General features: G+C 37.3%; 1 protein-coding gene across 1 annotated transcript in view; it reads left to right on the top strand.

The window, feature by feature from the left end:
- Positions 1-21,279, top strand: part of LOC107559245 (transmembrane protein 104-like) — a 61,510-nt gene that overhangs the window by 28,199 nt on the left and 12,032 nt on the right. The window contains exons 9-10 of the mRNA XM_016242992.1: positions 12,709-12,794; positions 12,936-12,943. Coding sequence (XP_016098478.1) covers positions 12,709-12,794; positions 12,936-12,943 — 94 coding nt within the window. The remainder of the gene's footprint in view (positions 1-12,708; positions 12,795-12,935; positions 12,944-21,279) is intronic.

The raw sequence follows: 21,279 nt of genomic DNA, 5'->3' as shown, positions 1-21,279 counted from the left end.
TGCACGTCTGGATTTCTTACCAACAGGTTGCATATTAAAAACCTACATTTGCAAAACTCTGTTGTGCCCTTGGTCAAGGCACATAGCCCCTGCTTGCTCTGGCGGGACTGTCCTTGTGACTTAACATGGTGACCTGGTTTGAAAGTCGTGTCAGCCCCGATCTTGGCGAGAAAAAGATTTGACTCTATTTAGCTTTCGTTGAACTGGACAAAATAGAAAGCTCTATGGTTACAGGAGAACTAAGTACTTTGGTGAACTTGACACAGTATTACAAAGTCATGAGAATTAGACCTGCTCCTCAGTGACTCCCGCTGATTTAGAAAGGTTTCGGCTTTGATTCACACCACAGTTGCCAGAGTAATCATGCTGTAAATGACTCTTAACGGACGAATGGTTTTTAAAAAATATATATATAGACATTATTTTTTTACGAAAGGCCTTTGGGAGAGAGCTGTTGACCCATGAATGGCGGAGTAATGCAACTGTCCAGCTTTAATGAACACCGCCTGACTCACGACAAGCTCTTCCATAGTGATTTATTGGCTCTGTGACCGTTAGAAATACAGATTGTGTGATTATGAATGAGAGTGAGGAGGGTTACACCCATTCCAACAGACTTATTAATCATATTTACAAGATTTTGAACCTTGAACCTAGCTCTTGAGTTGGGAAGCTAATTGGTATTTATTAGTCTTAGTTTTGAGCTTTTTAAACAATTAAACATGATTGTTTGAGCTACGGCTAAAATGTAAAGATGAAAGTTTAGCTACTTGTGTAATACACAAGCTTCATGTCTGTTAGTAAGCAAAAAGAGAAGGAAATTGCCCAACAAATCGGTTTTATTGTATTTTATTCGCTTTGTAAGTGAAGAAAAGGTCTTTTTGGAAAATGTTGTCATGGATTGAGACCAATATTGAGTCGGTGGTCTTTTGGCCTTTCCTACTGTAAGATTCAAGCAGACAAAACCAATGACCTCCAAAGATTCACATATACAGCATTGATTTTATGACACTTCCTGTCTTAATTTGTAAATCTACTGGGACAAATGAATATTCGTGCTTTCTGTGATTGTAAAGGTCAATATGCAGAAAGATCTCTCTTTAGAGTGAGTGACGTGACAGGTGGCCAAGTATGGTGACCCATAATCTGAATTAGTGCTCTGCATTTATCCCATCCAAAGTGCACACACACAGCAGTGAACACACACACCGTGAACACACACCCGGAGCAGTGGGCAGCCATTTATGCTGCGGCGCCCGGGGAGCAGTTGGGGGTTCGGTGCCTTGCTCAAGGGCACCTCAGTCGTGGTATTGAAGGTGGGAGAGAGCGCTGTACATTCCCTCCCTCCACCTACAATCCCTGCCGGTACGAGACTCGAACCCACAACCTTTGGGTTATGAGTCCGACTCTCTAACCATTAGGCCACGACTTTTACAGCTTTCAGTTTTCCTGGAGTTCTCAGCATATTTGCTGCTTTTTATATAACGTTTACACAGATGCTTTATTGGATCATCAGAAATGATTGGGCAGAGACTGAACGAGCCAGAACCTGAACCATCGTATATATAACCCCTTATGGGATCTGAGCATCTTATGTTGAGCGTGATTTACTCCTGCACCACGGTTCTGATGCCTGAAAGTTTCTAATTTGTGCTAATTTTGAATAAGTTCATGTAAGATATTGGTTTCCGATCATGCCATGAGTGACTTTTAAAAGATTTAGGCTTGTTTCATTATACATCCTTGAGAGTTTTTATCAGTTACTTTTGTTGCGTTTCATGAAGTTAAAGTATTATGTTTAAATCCAGTATTCAATTTGTGCCAATATACCTACCCCAAACCAAAACAAGGCCTTAATTGCTTTTCTTGTTGAAGGATGGGTCAAACTGTGGTTCCACTAAAATTTTTCAATTTGCTTTCTTTAATGCATTTGTTTTGATCCATTTACTCATTAATTGAGCCGTTAATTGTAACAGCTCATTTTGGAGGTTAATGACGCTGCCTGACAGATACAATGAGCTGAAAAAAAACTCAATTACAGAGTCATTATTGGCTCACAGTTTTTACACTGGCTTCGTAGCAGGTTTATTCTGCCTGATGTGTTTTATTAGCCTGTTTTACACTGATGGCTTTAAATCTGAGGTCAGCTACAAGACTCTAAAGTTTGAGGTTTGTAGGACGTTCAGGTAATGTAGCATAAAAGGAGTGTTGTAGTTAAATGTTCTCCTGTACATTCTTCTATGCATATGTGTATTATTGTTGTTAATTAAGTTAGTTTTAGAATGCTTATGGTTTTTATTGCAAGTTAAACATTATTCTCTAGTCTGTCTGTTCTGTTAGCTGATGTATAGCAGTGTATCTGCTTTCCATTTGTTGATCCTGTCTAGAATGTCTAACAAAGATTAGCAGTGGAGACAAATGCCACTGGGATCTTGACACTGTGGGGATTGGAAATATAATCCCTGTTTTGCATGTCGCTATCAGTTGAGTTATAATCCTACATTCTGTGCCACCACGTGGGCCTTCCCAGAGACACAAATGCCCACTAGAGCCATCCACACTTGGTACATCTGAAGTTAGGGGAGTAATCAGAAAGAAAACCATCCTGGCTTTGCTCACTACACACTTTAAATAGAAGCTGACAGGTGTTATTGGGCAGTTTCTGCAGTCACACCTTGTTCAATACATGTAAGGGTGTGTACTTTTACAAAAATAGTTTGTTTCCAAACAGGAAACTCAAGTCATAATGCCAATATCTCACTTGCTCAGATATTTGTTATCCTGAATTTGACGTCTTGTGCCGTGACAGTGTCACCATCCCCTGGTGCCAAATAACGGTCATCGACTGTTGGTTTCATTTCACTCATATTGATGCGATAAGTCAAGTCCTGCTTTTCCGTCAAGCTATTCACCTTTGCATTTTCTCATTAAATTTTTTTTGGCTTATCTCATTTCAGTCAAGTGTTGGGTTTAGATGAGCTCAGTATTGCTGAATTTGTTATCTGATATTGCGTTAGGAACATTACAGTCACCCAAAAGAAGATGCCCAAATCGGTCAGAATGCTCCAGTGACCACAATTTTTGGCCTGCGAAAGAAGGACAAAATTAGCATGGAAATTGACTCAGTGTTTACCCAGCAACAAGATGTTTATTGTGAAAGATAAAATGTATTAAGAACAGCATTGCATGTGCATATTGCCTTTGAAGGAAGATATATAAAAAATATTAAATATTCGTGAAGGCGGATTGTACAAAATGTACAATATGCAGTTTTTCCCACAATGCACTGGCAAGTAATATCAGCCACAGTTTCTTTAGTACATTTTTTTAGAAGCATAGTTATATCAAAAATACTACTCACTCTATTAAACATGCATAATCAACTTGTGTAATAAGTAGGGATGCTCATTTTAACCGGTTAACCATTAACCGACAGTAAGAATTTTGACCGATTAATACAATCAGTTAAACGGTTTAAAAAGTCATTCATTTAATTTTTTTCAGTAATTTATCAAAATATTTTAAAAGGTTTGCTGGATGGTTAAAAGAAGTAAACTCAGCAGACATCAACTAGTTTAGGAAAATATCCTTGCTAAGTGTTGAAGGAAAGATCTTTTTTCAGCGTGGTGGCAAAGCACTTAACAGATTACTTCTTGAGGAATAAGTACATTGATACCTCTGTCCAAAAGGGAGGTATCCCAAAGGTGCCAGGCTGCTTGGAGAACAGCATTGCATGTGCATATTGCCTTTGAAGGAAGATATATAAAAAATATTAAATATTCGTGAAGGCGGATTGTACAAAATGTACAATATGCAGTTTTTCCCACAATGCACTGGCAAGTAATATCAGCCACAGTTTCTTTAGTACATTTTTTTTAGAAGCATAGTTATATCAAAAATACTACTCACTCTATTAAACATGCATAATCAACTTGTGTAATAAGTAGGGATGCTCATTTTAACCGGTTAACCATTAACCGACAGTAAGAATTTTGACCGATTAATACAATCAGTTAAACGGTTTAAAAAGTCATTCATTTAATTTTTTTCAGTAATTTATCAAAATATTTTAAAAGGTTTGCTGGATGGTTAAAAGAAGAAAACTCAGCAGACATCAACTAGTTTAGGAAAATATCCTTGCTAAGTGTTGAAGGAAAGATCTTTTTTCAGCGTGGTGGCAAAGCACTTAACAGAGTACTTCTTGAGGAATAAGTACATTGATACCTCTGTCCAAAAGGGAGGTATCCCAAAGGTGCCAGGCTGCTTGAGACATACAGGAGTCATCACGCAGCTGCTGAGGGAGGCCAGACAAACCAATGGTAACTTAGCGGTGCTGTGGTTAGATTTGGTAAATGCATATGGCTCAATTCCCCATAAAGTTGTTGAGAGTGCCCTGCAGAGGCACCATGTTCCTGTAGGCATCACAAAGCTCATTATGGACCATTGCAACGAGTTCCACCTGAGAGTTTCAACAGACTGGTGCAGGTTGGAGGTTGGTATCATCACAGGCTGCACTATTTCAGTCACCCTGTTTAGCCTGGCAATGAACATGTTAGTTAAACCTGCAGAGCCAGAGTGTCGAGGCCCAAAATCAAGATCTGGAATCCGCCAACCACCCATACAAGCTTTTATGGATGATGATTACAACAGAGTCAGTACCAGGAGCCAGGTGGATACTGAAGGGGCTGGAGAGACTGATGGGGTGGGCTAGGATGTCCTTTAAGCCTGCAAAGTCGAGATCTGTAATGCTAAAGAAGGGGAGAGTCTCTGAAAAATTCAGATTCTCAATAAAGAACATCCAAATCCCAACTATAATGGAGAACCCTGTTAAAAGTCTCGGGACATTTTTCAATGCGACTCTCAAGGACAAAGCTGCAATAAGACCTCTGGGAGGAGTGTGAGCAATAAATGCAGGAACTTGACAGGAGTGGCCTTCCAGGGCGGTTTAAAGCTTGGGTCTATCAGCACGGCATATTACCAAGAATCCTCTGGCCACTGCTGCTGTATAGTTCCAAATTTCAACCATTACCGAACTGGAGAGTGTAGTCAGCCGGTTCTTGCGAAGATGGCTTGGTTTATCTAGAAATATCAGTAGTATTGCACTGTATGGGAGGTCCTGTAAACTGAGACTCCCCTTGAAATCTATCGAGGAGGAGTTCATGGTAATGCGAGTGAGAGAAGTGTTGCAGTACCGTGAATCCTCAGACTCAAAGGTTATTGGAGCAAGAGTGGCAGTAAAATCAAGAAGGAAGTGGAGAGCAGAAGCAGCAGCGGAAGGAGCTGAGGTGCGGCTGCGACACAAAGTGCTGGTGGGAGCAGTTGCTAAGGGAAGATCTGACCTTGGAAGCTTTGAAGTGCCACGTTTCGATAAAGTAAATTATATTACATTTATTATTGTTATTATATATTTTTTATTTGAATGTTATTTTACACTTTTAATGTTTTATGTAACATCTAGCATGTTGTTACGTTGCAATTAATATTATACATTACTATTATTATCATTATTAATATTATATTGATTATTCCGTTATGCTATTTAATTTTTTCTATCGCATTTTAAATCATGCCATTGATTAAAATGTGCTTTGATTTCAGGCTAAAGAGGTTGCAAAACTTTAACCCCAAGCATAAACCGTAGTAATAGAGATGCTTGCCTTAGCAAACAGTGCTAACACTTCCATGGCTTGAGTTTCATGTATGGCTATTTTACGCTTATTAGTGTTAAAGGTGCAGTAGGAGATCTTGTAAAATGTTAACTTTAGCCTGATAGCACTGAAAGCTAACGTCCCACCCACCCTGCAATCACCGTCCAAATCCATACCCCCTCAACGCATTTACGCTCACAGACCAGAATACCAGAGACAAGATTACTACAATAGGCTACATCAGCGGTTCCTAATTCCAGCCCATGTTCCGAAGTGAAGTAAACTTCAACGGATTTGCCCTGCTCTGGGAGGAGGGAGCAATGAACACTGTGTAGGGATCATATCGATCGGAACACAGTTCATGCACGTAGCTCACTTCTAACGAGTTAGTTATCTGAATCGCGAGGACAGGAATTGGGAACCGCTGGGCTACATCATGTGTCATTCACCGGTGAGAAAACTTTAAAAGTACTACAATACCAGGAAGGAAGATCGGGTTGTTGATGTTTGTCTGCCATTCTCGCTCTGTCTGCACAGTGTGCGTGAATGCGCTGATGACGTATCCTGTCTGCGCGAACTGGGTGCGCAGAGGTATGCTAATACATACGTTGACAGGCAGGTAGGAAAGCCAATTAAAACGCTCGGACCGGGGGTTTTGATTGGATGAACATTTCTTGGTCCTACGCCTTCCACAGAATATATACTGTAAATACATTTAGACCACTTCACTTAATGATTGCTATCGGGATGTGACGAGACTTTCAACCAGCATAAAAAAAAAATATTCTGAAGACAATCACCTATTGCACCTTTAATTAATGAGCTCTGTGTTCTGATAACAAGTACAGTATGTCACAGTGCCTCTCTGTCTCTCTTTGTGTCATGTCTGAGTCACCAAGCACCCTGCGGCTCTCGCTCTTTCTCCTTCCCCTGATGCCCTCTCTGCCTGGCCCTGTCCCTCCATTTCTCCCCTCACTCCAATCTATTGCCAAACTTCCTTCCTGTTGTCCTTTCCTGGCATGCGTTGTGCACCGGCGTGCCAATGTTGCACCATTTTCACTATCAGCACCAGCAACACTCGTGGAATGGGACAGGGAATGGAAATCCGTTACTATTGCTCTGCCCTCCTGGCATGCGTGGACAAGCTCCTGTCAAGTTTCCAACCTTTCTGCCAACGTCCTTTTTCAAATCGGAAAGTGCAGCATATGTTATAAGTCAGGCTTTCGACGAGGAGCTACAGCAGGCCTGACCATCAGAGCTGAGAGATGCGTTGTGCACCGGCGTGCCAATGTTGCACCATTTTCACTATCAGCACCAGCAACACTCGTGGAATGGGACAGGGAATGGAAATCCGTTACTATTGCTCTGCCCTCCTGGCATGCGTGGACAAGCTCCTGTCAAGTTTCCAACCTTTCTGCCAACGTCCTTTTTCAAATCGGAAAGTGCAGCATATGTTATAAGTAAGGCTTTCGACGAGGAGCTACAGCAGGCCTGACCATCAGAGCTGAGATTGGTTAGCTTAGACATTGCCTCCCATAAAAAAAGCTGAGCTGTTTTACAGGGTTTATGTTTTCAGTTTCATTTTGTGTTGACGTGAGATTGCATTTGGTATTTTATGACCGTTCTGGGATGTAGGAGTTCTGCTCAGGAGTAAATGGTTAGGGTCGTGGGTGTTTCCGACCATCGTTGAACAAGGGTTTGGTTGTGTATTTTTGTGTGGTGGGAGTGATGCAGGCATACATTTCGAGATAACTCATGCTGACAACAATGCATTATGGGAATTCATCAAGATGGAGATGCTTATTTCTTGTATTATCCGCTTTATTGGTTGCTCTGAGGTACCTTTTTTATCCTTTTTATATGCCTTTATTTATATATATATATTAGTGCTGTCAATCGATGAAAAAGATTAACACATTTTTTTTTAACTAATCCCACCTAATATTAAAGTTTTTAAATATACTTTTATTTTGCAATAATTTCACATTCAATCTTTAAATTAATGTACAAACAACATGAAGACAGTATATTTTTTAATATTTGTTTAATGGCATCTCTTTTTTTATGGCTGAAGGTCAGTATCACTGATACCAATACTACTTATGTCTCTATAAAATTGTTTCCCCCCCTAATATTTAACCATTAACTATAGCCATTCAACATTACAGTATAATTGAGAGCTATGAATTTTATAATTTATTAGACTTTAAAAAATAACTTCTAATTTAAGTGAACTTAAAACAATCTTCACATAAACCCATTATAATCAATGTCATATTTACCTGAGCCCTTCAGCAGAAATATATAGAAAGTAAATAAAGTTATCAAACATGAAATTCTAAATTAAATATAGATGAATCCTTAAAGCTATAAAAGTTATTGATTTTACCCTTTTTTCTTTTCTTTTTCCCCCTTTGATTAACAGACATCACAGCAGCTGGTTATTAGGTTATTTGGCTGCTATTTCTTTAAGAGATGCCGCTGATGAACATGACTTGGATCTGACACGCATCGTATTTTCTCTGAAAATACTTGAAAATTTCTTCTGACCCACTTCAGGTCTTAAAGTCTCTACTTTACTGACGAGTTGAATCAGGTGTGTTAGATGAGGGAGACACTGCTGGGCTGCTCCAGGACAGTTTGGAAAACCATTTCAGGTTTGTGACTAATATAAAACATAATACATGCATGCACAGTTTTAAGGCAGCTTTAATCACCTTTTTGGTAACTTCATGGCTTAACTGACCTCGACATTGCATGCACGTAGTACATACAGGGTACAGCGTGCGTTGGTGCAGTTGAAGAGCACGCACTGCAAGCACAGTACCATTTCCGTGCTCGTTTGACTCGTGCCTGCCGCTTAAGTGAAGTTGGAGCGCACGTCTGAAACGTCTCCTGTTTGATATGGTCGTAAAGGCATTCTGTGAAAAAAAGGGCAGTTTTGAGTGGGGTGGCCAACCCTGGCCCCGCCCCCGGCGTTAATTGTGTTAAATATTTTTAACGTGTTAAAATGAAAAAAATGTATCGCATGTGTTAACGCGCTAATTTTGACAGCACTAACATATATATTTAAATAATGACTTAGTAAAAGTTAATAGCAACTGTTCATTAGCTGTTAAAGGAATAGTTTAACTAAAAAAAATTGCACACACTCAGACATTCATGTACATATGTATATGCAAAAGTTCAGACCACTTATTTGCGTGCCAACATGGTTGACAGATATATATATATATATATATATATATATATATATATATATTAGTGCTGTCAATCGATGAAAAAGATTAACACATTTTTTTTAAACTAATCCCACCTAATATTATTATTTTTTTAATTTTAGATTAATCCCACCTAATATTAAAGTTTTTAAATATACTTTTATTTTGCAATAATTTCACATTCAATCTTTAAATTAATGTACAAACAACATGAAGACAGTATATTTTTTAATATTTGTTTAATGGCATCTCTTTTTTTATGGCTGAAGGTCAGTATCACTGATACCAATACTACTTATGTCTCTATAAAATTGTTTCCCCCCCTAATATTTAACCATTAACTATAGCCATTCAACATTACAGTATAATTGAGAGCTATGAATTTTATAATTTATTAGACTTTAAAAAATAACTTCTAATTTAAGTGAACTTAAAACAATCTTCACATAAACCCATTATAATCAATGTCATATTTACCTGAGCCCTTCAGCAGAAATATATAGAAAGTAAATAAAGTTATCAAACATGAAATTCTAAATTAAATATAGATGAATCCTTAAAGCTATAAAAGTTATTGATTTTACCCTTTTTTCTTTTCTTTTTCCCCCTTTGATTAACAGACATCACAGCAGCTGGTTATTAGGTTATTTGGCTGCTATTTCTTTAAGAGATGCCGCTGATGAACATGACTTGGATCTGACACGCATCGTATTTTCTCTGAAAATACTTGAAAATTTCTTCTGACCCACTTCAGGTCTTAAAGTCTCTACTTTACTGACGAGTTGAATCAGGTGTGTTAGATGAGGGAGACACTGCTGGGCTGCTCCAGGACAGTTTGGAAAACCATTTCAGGTTTGTGACTAATATAAAACATAATACATGCATGCACAGTTTTAAGGCAGCTTTAATCACCTTTTTGGTAACTTCATGGCTTAACTGACCTCGACATTGCATGCACGTAGTACATACAGGGTACAGCGTGCGTTGGTGCAGTTGAAGAGCACGCACTGCAAGCACAGTACCATTTCCGTGCTCGTTTGACTCGTGCCTGCCGCTTAAGTGAAGTTGGAGCGCACGTCTGAAACGTCTCCTGTTTGATATGGTCGTAAAGGCATTCTGTGAAAAAAAGGGCAGTTTTGAGTGGGGTGGCCAACCCTGGCCCCGCCCCCGGCGTTAATTGTGTTAAATATTTTTAACGTGTTAAAATGAAAAAAATGTATCGCATGTGTTAACGCGCTAATTTTGACAGCACTAACATATATATTTAAATAATGACTTAGTAAAAGTTAATAGCAACTGTTCATTAGCTGTTAAAGGAATAGTTTAACTAAAAAAAATTGCACACACTCAGACATTCATGTACATATGTATATGCAAAAGTTCAGACCACTTATTTGCGTGCCAACATGGTTGACAGCTTAAAGCATAATCACAGTTTTAGATCGACTAACTGTAATACCGTATAAGACGTCCATTCGAACTGAAATCATAAATCTAGGCAATGTGCTGCCAGTTTCAGAGCAAAATCGAAATGGAGAAAAGCACCCAGCTGTCCCTCTCTTCAGTATCTCTCCTCAATTATCATATAAGTCCAAACCTTTTCCTGGTAACGGTTTAACTTCTGCCATATTTTTTCTTGTCCCATTGCAATCCTTAATAGGAACCGCACATGAACCTAGAGTCTTCTGCTCTTTTGTCTTGTCCCTACAGGGTTTTAGCTTTTGTCAGCCTCTCTGTCAGCTCTTTTATCAGGACAGATATTCAGGCATCATGATGGACTGTTATCTCACTCTCATCCTATCTGACTATACAAAAACCAAGACACTCCTCACCGCTCAAGATAAAGTATGAATGGTGTCATGATGATTTACAATTCACTCTTTAATGAGAGACATCCATCAATTTAGCGGAGTGTGTTGAGCTCCGTTTTTAGCCATTAATCTGTCTACTCAACAGGACATCAAAATTGAATCGGTTTACTTAAATTCACATACCTGGTCAAATTGTGATTGAAAAGGGATAGATTTTTATTCAACTGTGTTGGCAAACATATCTGTATGCTGGTGGCCTAAAAACCAAATCACCATATGCAAAATAGTGAGTCAGAGCTTCTGTGATGTACCAGAAGAGGCCAGCTGAATCAGATTAGAGATTACTTTCAGGAAAAAACAGGCCAGGAATGTTAAAAATGTATTTTAGTTTCTTGCTTTAACAGTGATTGTGTTTTTAATGGAAATTGAAAGATCACACCTAAAATGGGTTTCACAGGTGGAAGACATTAGCCTGGTTAGAACAGTTATATGTATTTAGAACAGGTGCCTTCATGCCAAACATGATGGGAAATCTTTAAAAACACAAAAGGTGTGATTTTAATATTGAGTAGTTATGTGGGACATTCAGAGTAAATGCTTTGCTTGCATGGTCAAGCACACCAGGACTGGGAGGTCCAGTACTTCTTGCAGCTGTCTGTGGAGATGCTAAATTTTGTAATATACATATCAAAGAGTCTGGCATCAACACTTAACCCAGTGCAGTTCATTAGAAGTGAGTCATGAATCTATGTGCCTGCACACTAGTGGTCGACCGATATATCGCCATAAGTTTTTTTTCTGTTTGGCCGATGCGTTCGAGGCGGGACTTTATTTTGATGGCACTGAGAACGGCAGCACCTGCGCACACTGTGTTCACATTCTCCTTGTTTGCTGTCATCCTTAACAGCTCTGTCTAATATGGATAGAAGTCTGTCTAATAATCAGAAAGAACTGTTAAACAAAGGAATTAAAATGTATACAAAAAGTATTATAACGATTGCTTTTGCTTATTATTAATTATAGAAAGGCAAACATTATAATACTTTCTCGTTTTCCGTCAGCATTCAGCAAATACGCATTTATATCATTTAAACAAATCTTTGAATGACTAATGAACATTTAATTAAAAAAATCTTGCCAACTTAGTCAAATCCAGCTTGTGAAGTGTTCATTTGTATCCTACATGACTCTCTGTGTGACGGTCGGTCCGTGTGAATTGAATGTGGACAGGAGGAGAGTTCTGCTTCACTGGAGATTCGCGATCGACAAACTGTAAACTCATGATTTCAAATTATGCTGCGCTTCATGCTTTTGCCCAATGTCATATTCATGTCATTTTCACTGTGTGCTGATGAGTGTAAAATGAGTGTTACCGTGGCTTTATTTGAAAAAAAAAAATCCCAAATCCCAATGCACACAAACTTCCCAGATGAGTGCCCTATTGGTTACAGTGTTTACTTCCTTTTTAATTATATTTTTATTAAATATTTATTTATTTGTGAAAAATACTTTGTCGTTTAAAGTATAAATGTTTATTTTACACATTTATTTTTTTATCCATTTCCAAATGATTAAAATATGTCTTAAATATGTCTGATATAATGTCTTAAATATTAATTAAAATAAATACAATTATATCTGCTTTACATCAGCCATCGGCCACCCTGCTTTCCAAGATATCGGCAGTCAAAAAAGCAATATTGGTCGACCACTACTGCACACACAAGCACATAAAAAGTATGTATGTGTGTACCATGAGAGCAGGCCCGCACAGAGTTTGCATCCGCAAAACTCCACAGATTTCCATAGAATTGGAGCACCCGTCATTCGTGAAGTCCTACGCATCAGTGCCCCATGTATACATTTCAGTTGTGGCTGAAATAGGCGCCAAATTGGGTAGTTATTTCGGTCAAAATACCACAGAATGTTTACAGAGATCTATCTTGGTATCCTACTTGCAGCACTGCTATTACTCAAACTGTTTTTTGCTTTCATTGACTTGTTTTCTGTATTTTTACTTCATTTCAGGCAATCTTCACACTGTTGTTGGGGCCCTTCACCTTTTTCAGTGCGCAGAAGACCAAATACCTCCAGATCCTTACCTCTCTAATGAGGCTCGCATTCCACAAGGTTGTAAATGAATCGGGTTACCATGAAACCAGGGTCCTGTTCGGCGTCCTGGGGTGTTACAGAGTATTTGTGAAATCTAGCTAACAAAATATATATTGTGTGTTTGAGTGGTCCAGATGCTACAGATGGATTGGTAAGTTGTTTACTATTTTTTGTTTTGTTTTGTTTTGGGGTTTTTTATTTGTTTTTTGTTTGTTTTTTTTTATTTGGTTTTGTTTTGATTGTTTTTTGTTTGGATTTGGATTGGTTTGTTTGGTTTTAGTTTTTTAATTTATTTTTTGTTTGGTTTTAATTTATTTTAAGGTTTTGTTTTAAATTTTGATATATGGGTGATATATTTATTTTTTTATATTTATTTTTTTATTTAATTTTAGTTGTTTTTATTTTAGATTTTCATAATAATGGTTTGCAACACACACTTGGCCCAATGAAGGTATCCAGTGGCGGATGAAGGTCTCTTGCGTGTTCTGTCAACATATAATATACATTCTTGTTTAGATCATCAGAAGGCGAATTCATAGATACTAAACAAGGTATATGTAAGGTTATATGAATGAGTGGTTTATCGTAAGCATGGATAAAAATTGTCTATAATACAACAGATTAATACAAAACAGCAATAATATACACAATGGCCTGAAGAATATGTGTGTTCATTCAAAGAAAGGTTTTCCTATGAATTAATTAGTAGAAAAGTCAATTTCTACTGTGCATTTGTGCCTCTTGCTTCTGGAGAATGCAGCTGAGAGTCTGCTCGCATTCCACAAGGTTGTAAATGAATCGGGTTACCATGAAACCAGGGTCCTGTTCGGCGTCCTGGGGTGTTACAGAGTATTTGTGAAATCTAGCTAACAAAATATATATTGTGTGTTTGAGTGGTCCAGACGCTACAGATGGATTGGTAAGTTGTTTACTATTTTTTGTTTTGTTTTGTTTTGGGGTTTTTTATTTGTTTTTTGTTTGTTTTTTTTTATTTGGTTTTGTTTTTGTTTTGATTGTTTTTTTTGTTTGGATTTGGATTGGTTTGTTTGGTTTTAGTTTTTTAATTTATTTTTTGTTTGGTTTTAATTTATTTTAAGGTTTTGTTTTAAATTTTGATATATGGGTGATATATTTATTTTTTTATATTTATTTTTTTATTTAATTTTAGTTGTTTTTATTTTAGATTTTCATAATAATGGTTTGCAACACACACTTGGCCCAATGAAGGTATCCAGTGGCGGATGAAGGTCTCTTGCGTGTTCTGTCTTTTCAGCGCGCAGAGTTATTCAATTTAGGTTTAACTCAATCTGACTCCATTTTATTATCTCATCGAATTATGGTTGAAAAGCAAATTGGTTGTTTGTCGGTCTCTAATTATTCTGACATTTGATTATTCTAGTTAACTCTTTACTTTGTATTTTCTCGTTCATTGGGAATCTATGTTATTTAGGATGCCTCACGGCATGCGTGGGCTCCACGATCACAAAACTCGCCATTCTAATCCTTATTCAGAGGTTTGTGGCTAATACTATTTAAAATACCTTAAATAGTAGGTCTGTTTAGCCCCCTACAGCTACCCATGTAATATCCCGACATTAATCAGTGGTTCTTCTGAAACCCTTTGTCCAGACCCCGAGAGTTAATGTAGCTACGTACAACTTAATTAATTCTGAAATCATATACATGGTTAACGTAGCTGAGTACAACTTAAACCAAGGTCCAGCGGTTAGTCAGATGTGCCCATGCTATGCACGTAACCCTGGATGCAGTTTTACGGAAAATATAAGCCTTCACTTAATCTACTTTAGGAAATAATTTCAGAGTAAGTCAGAATAAGTCAAATGTTACAATTTATTATCAGTCAGGTAAATATGTATTATGCCAATTATCTCCACAGCCAATTCAACGATATTAAATCAATACAAGACATCAAATTCTCATAGACAAATCTAAGAGTAAGATGCATACCTGACCTTTTAGAAAAATACATAGTGTGAAGTGTGTGGAGACACTCCATACTACGGGCTCTCTGACTACAGAATCGCCCTGATCCTTTTGGAAAAATCCATAATACAGAGTGTGTGGAGACACTCCATACTACGGGCTCTCTGACTACAGAATCGCCCTGATCCTTTTGGAAAAATCCATAATACAGAGTGTGTGGAGACACTCCATACTACGGGCTCTCTGACTACAGAATCGCCCTGATCCTTTTGGAAAAATCCATAATACAGAGTGTGTGGAGACACTCCATACTACGGGCTCTCTGACCACAGAATCGCCCCGACCCTTTTGCTGCAAGCCTTTAAATACAAAACCAAGATAAAACATCCCCCAAATGGAGGCATATACTAACAATTGGAATCTGGGTGGCTAGTTTACACCTCAATGGGAACAGAAGGTAATTTGTGTGAAAGACCTGGGAGTAGTCTGCTTTTGTAAGATTAAGACCATTGTACCACTCGCCCTGAGACTATTCAAATGATACCAAACGTGACTGTAAATCTTATTTGCATTTATATAGAACATTATACTATTGACCATTCTGAGTGAATCAAGTGGAGGGAGGAGATGAAAAGGCACTGATGCATATGTGAGAGAGGCGTTTCCTGCACCACCCCTCTGTGGGGTGTCTTGAAGATGCCAGTGTAAGTTTGTATTGTCTGTTTCTCAGGAGATCAAAGTATCTGAGTTTCTTTTATCCTTACACAACACAACATAGCCTAACACAAAATCTGCTCTAGTATTCAAGATTTACCTTAGGGAGAAAATAAATTATGGTGGTTTGTTAATGTTTCTGTGAGTAACTCAGTTTTGTGAAAGCTTAAATTATCTGTACAGGATAAGTACATTTAAGGTTTTTTTTTTTTCATTTCCCCATTAACCTTTTTTATTTACTTACTATATGCCTCTTAAAGGTACGGCATCATGGTTAGTACTAGAGATGCACCGATCGATCGGCCAGGGATCGGAATCGGCCGATTTTCCTCATGATCGGCCCGGATCGGTGATCGGTCGGTCAGTCTCACTTCTTTCCGATTCCGAGCCGATCCGTTTTGTTACCAGCGGCACAGGCAATAACATCAGCCGCACATTCTCGCTCTCTTCTCTCCAACGACCCCTTCTCTCTCACACAGGTCTCATTCACTCCGGTTAAATAGTGCTTGTATTGCGCATTATTTTAGTCCTTCCCGCTGGTTTCACGCTTATACCAAACGCGCGCGCACCACAACTGATTTATATTAGCGCACAATCCGCGCTCAGTCTCAAACAGCTTGTGAGCCACAAATATCAAAATGAGTGCGCTAAAAACTTTCAAATACATACAAAATTATGTCAAAATGCCTGTCTTGGTGAGTATCCAGTTAAACACAGTCAGTTTTGGAACGTTAAAAAGTTGAGAAAGAGAACGCATGTTGCGGAACAGTATATTGGGTCCGTGGATAAACTCCTAAAGCAGTGGTCACCAACCTTTTTAGGCCCAAGATCCCTGACCTCGGCCTTTATGAAAGACAAGATCTACCTATTGAAGAATTGATAGAAAAAGACATCCCAGATTGTTCTTCAAATTTGAGGCCTTTTTCTTAGTTTTTTTTAATTAGTGATGCTCCGATCATAGCTGATTCAGAATTCAGATTTTCTTTTCTTTCTTTCTTTCTTTCTTTCTTTCTTTCTTTTTTTTTAAACTAGCAAATTGGCTGAATCTTATACTGATATTTAAGCAAATTTATTTATTGGCTATTTGCTTTATAACAAACAAACTGGCTTCAAACTAAAATATCTAGCCATTTGAAATTAGAGGCAACCGCTGCATTTTAATCACGATCTGCACGGGCAGTTGTTTTTGATTTGATTTAGATTAATTTCAGGATTTAAAACAAAAAAAGAATGGTCTGACTTTAGGTGTTATTTATTTATTTGCTACATAAAACATCTGCACGAAACAAAAACAGCAGGTCTGAATGAGACACACTCTCTGACAGCAGGTGGCGCTTATGAACAGGGTTGCCAGATTTTCGCAATAAAACCAAGTCCAATTGCGTTTCGAGGGGGTTCCCCTGTAAAAATCCATTCTGGGGGTAAAATACACGTTTTTCGGCGGGGATCTTCCAGTAAAATTCGCATTCCAGGGGCTAAATATCACGTTATTGGGGTCGCTTCAACCCGCGGACATGAACAACAACCCGTGGCAACAGTGTTAAAGTAACGTTAGCCCAATTCCGCGGACTTGGCAACACTGCTTATGAACAGACCGCAATAGCGTTTCCTTGGTTACCGCTGTAAACAAAGCAGTGCCGCGCTTTATACGGAGAAGAAAATGCCATTGCCATCGAAACTTTTCTCAAGACCGTTCCCTTCAGTGATACATTAATATAACCCCAAAAATGTAATGCATTTTTGTACTTATTTTACTGTTATTTTAGGGATCTACTGGGACAGTGATAAAGATCTACCAGTCGCGATCGACGGGTTGGCGACCACTGTCCTAAAGGGACCGCAGTCCAATATTCCTGTTAATCAAAGAACAAAAGACAAAGAAAATCATTTTCTGCTCTTGACTGAATACGTTTTATAACTTTAATGGTAAGCATTAATCTGTATTTAATTTTTACAATGAAGACTACAGAAATTAAAGTAATCAAATGTAAAATAACACTGGATGTATTATTTTACATTTGATTACTTTAATTTATGTCGTATTTCTTACCTGAATAAAAACTTACTTAATCTGAAAAACTCAGTTTCATAGCTCTCTTTATTCTATTGCATTTATTTGTACTGTTGTTTGCCATTTTTTTTTAAATTTGTTCTTATTTTATTACTGACTTTTTACTTGTGTTTTTTTTATGAAAATAAAACTTTGCGTTGAAGAAAAGTAGGTTTTTGTTTGTATATGCTGTCAATTATAGTTCTTAGAAAGAAAATCGGCAAAAATCGGTATCGGCAGATCACACTAACGAAAAATCGGAAATCGAAAATCGGAATCGGCCAAGAAAATTTCAATCGGTGCATCTCTAGTTAGTACATTGTTCCCCTCCTCTGCAGTGTAGCCAGGGTCTGTCAATCATAAATGCGTCCCGCTCCAAGTCTCCGCCTTCTGTCTCCCTCATACTTCAGCCTGACAGGCCGTCTCAGGCGTGATTGGGCAGTCACTTACCAGACGACAGGCCCAAAATAAAACCACCCATCCTCACCCGCCGCAAAAATCACAGCCACACTGAATCTCTGCTCCCATGTGCACGCAGCGGTGAATGAACCTGTAAAACGTACAAAAAAAACATGCATTCTTGGGCGCACATTCGTAGTGCTCATAGACCTTTAAAGAAACAAGCATGCGCCCTTTTGCTCACCTTTCTCTGCTCTTCGTGTCATTAATTCACAATGAGATGTGACAGAGTCATTGGCTGTTCGATACGTTTCGTAATTGCTCCACGGGCATTAAGGCGGCAAAAAATGGAGGCAGTTGTTCTAGCTGTGTAGGTTTCAGTAATGCTGAGTGGTGGAAAGTGGTGTTATGCAGCATTGTGTAGCAATTACTCAAAATGTATGTATCAAGAAACGTATAGACAAATTACAGAAATCTGCTGATTAGCATGTGCGCCCATATTTCTGCCATCCGTGTTTTGATTCACTGCCCATTTAAGGGCACTATAACCCGAGGGGTGAAGTAGCTCATCCTGCTTGCTTCAGCAACATATACTGCTGAATGCAGGTGATGAACTTCACAGCAGTGCTGTTATTTCTCAGACTGTTTATCCAGAATGGATTCTTGCTCTATTAGCCGTGTGAATCAATATGGGGTCATTTGCATCATGTATGTATTATGTATGCTTCCACTCGATCGTGAAAGACATCACTGGTCTAGCTGCTTGCTTTGTATTGCATTTTTTTTTTTTTTTGTGGTAATACATCATGGTGCCCTGCAGCAAAGTGGCCATTTTTATGTATGTGTGCTGCACTTATCTTTCTCTGTTGCGTTTTTTTTCCTACCTCTATTCTGAATCTCCAGAGAGCTGAAGTAATTATTTGATAATGCATTCTTCTCATTTTTAGTCTAGAGTATGATTTAGAGCCATTCAGATCTAGAACTGCGAGTCCTTATTAAAGTATTAAAATGTCTGAAATTCACTTTTCAAACACTTGTCAAATCAAAATCTTTTTTTTTTTTTATAAATCCTTAAATATCTTGCGTAAAACTCACTTTATTTTAATTGTCATCAAAATTATTGAATTTTATCATTATTAAAATTAGGGATGCACTGATGTATCGGCCGATTTTTCCTCAATTTACAACCATCGGCATATCGATATAATGCAGCATATAATAAACCAATGGTTTATTAATTAACTGCGGGAAGGCACTGAGCTGTATAATGTCTGTTGCATAATCCTAGCACTGCTGGCTGCACTTTAATACTAATCAAATAACAAAAGACAAAAGATCGCACACTATTCTTGACTAAATAACTTTTGTAACTTTCATAAGTGTAGCGGACCTCATCTGAATGATGACCAAAACTTTACTGATGTTTTATTAAGTTTATTGCATCCTTTTTTCGCTCCAAAAAAATCCCCATAAGAGCTAAACAAAACACAGCACGAGAAGTGCACATTAAACTCTCTCTCTCTCAGTTGCATTATCATCAACATACAGCGAATTACACAAAATGCTTATTACAACTAACAGTAAACAAATATATACAAATCTCATGCCTTTTTGGGGGTGCTTAATAAACTGACAAACTTTAAATCCGAAGAACTGCGTGCTTTCATTACCCATATAGCTCCTGCTCCGTAGACTAGAAATATAAGAGTCCCGCCTTAGTAAAGGAGTTCTCATACATATTTAAACTTACGAAAAGTATTAAAATGTATACAAAAACAAATTAGAAGATTAATCATAATAAAGTCTGTTACAATAAAGAATGATTAATATGTATTTAATTTATACAGTGAAGTGTTATTTTACATTTGTTTACTTTATTTCTGTACCTGAAAACTGTTAAACCTACCTAAAAAGCACTGTTTATTTAATATGTATCTTTATGTTGTATTTATGTAGGCCTGCTGAATGTTAAATGGATCCAATCCGTGTTCATTAGAAATTATTTGATCATGCAGCAATAAAACTGCTAGTATAATTTAATGCAGGTGTTTTTGAACTTTGCTGATTTTAAAACATGATCAAAATACTATTTTGATGCCAAAATTTCAAATAAGAGAGGAAGTGACAATAAATGTTTGTTAAAATCGGCATCGTTATCGGCCCCAAAAAATCCTATCGGTGCATCCCTAATTAAAATAATTTCATGTTACACGGTATTAATCACCATACAATTCATTTAATACGAATTGTTACTTTTAAAGCTTCACTGTTAGTGCTGTTATATTATTAATTTAGTGAATTAATATTCCAATATTAATGTCTATATTAATGTTAAAATGTACTTTTTCATCTTAAAGTTGCAAAATTTGTCTTAATTCAAGTATCAAATTATGTCAAACAATTGTAAAACTTTTTTTTTTTTTTTTACGACTGCTAGTATAATTTAATGCAGGTGTTTTTGAACTTTGCTGATTTTAAAACATGATCAAAATACTATTTTGATGCCACAATTTCAAATAAGAGAGGAAGTGACAATAAATGTTTGTTAAAATCGGCATCGTTATCGGCCCCAAAAAATTTTTAATGTTTAAAATAATCAGTTGATTTTTACAAAGTTATTCAGATATTCTGCAGTGGTACTTGCTTTACAGATTGTTTTCCAGTTGTGCTTATTAATCATTCTCCCAAGCAGGACCAAATTGATTCACAGGCAAAACAAACAAGCCAAAAAATAAATAAAATAAATGAAAATCTTGTCTAAGCTTTAGATTGGATTGAATTTTTAATGTGATCCAGCAATAGTCAGTGGTTTTAGTTCCTTTTGAATTGCTACTATTAACAAACACTTGGCCATTTAATATGCAGAATGATCCATAAACAATCTCAATTTCTAATTAGTATAAAAAAAAACAGCCTAATCTGTGTTAATGAAACTTACTGTACCATAGATTGAGACACTGGTATTTATCCCTGAGGAGAAAAACAGATAGCCAAATCTAATATAAAGCATGATATTAGTTTGTAGTATTTTTCCGCAGAGACATTATTATGACACCTTGTCTAAGCTTTAGATTGGATTGAATTTTTAATGTGATCCAGCAATAGTCAGTGGTTTTAGTTCCTTTTGAATTGCTACTATTAACAAACACTTGGCCATTTAATATGCAGAGTGATCCATAAACAATCTCAATTTCTAATTAGTATTAAAAAAACAGCCTAATCTGTGTTAATGAAACTTACTGTACCATAGATTGAGACACTGGTATTTATCCCTAAGGAGAAAAACAGATAGCCAAATCTAATATAAAGCATGATATTAGTTTGTAGTATTTTTCCGCAGAGACATTATTATGACAAACATTTGGATTGAATATAAAGTG

Source organism: Sinocyclocheilus grahami, unplaced genomic scaffold (genome assembly GCF_001515645.1).
Source record: "Sinocyclocheilus grahami isolate Dianchi unplaced genomic scaffold, SAMN03320097.WGS_v1.1 scaffold679.1, whole genome shotgun sequence".
Lineage (NCBI taxonomy): Eukaryota > Metazoa > Chordata > Actinopteri > Cypriniformes > Cyprinidae > Sinocyclocheilus > Sinocyclocheilus grahami.
This window is presented reverse-complemented; position numbering and strand designations above follow the sequence as displayed.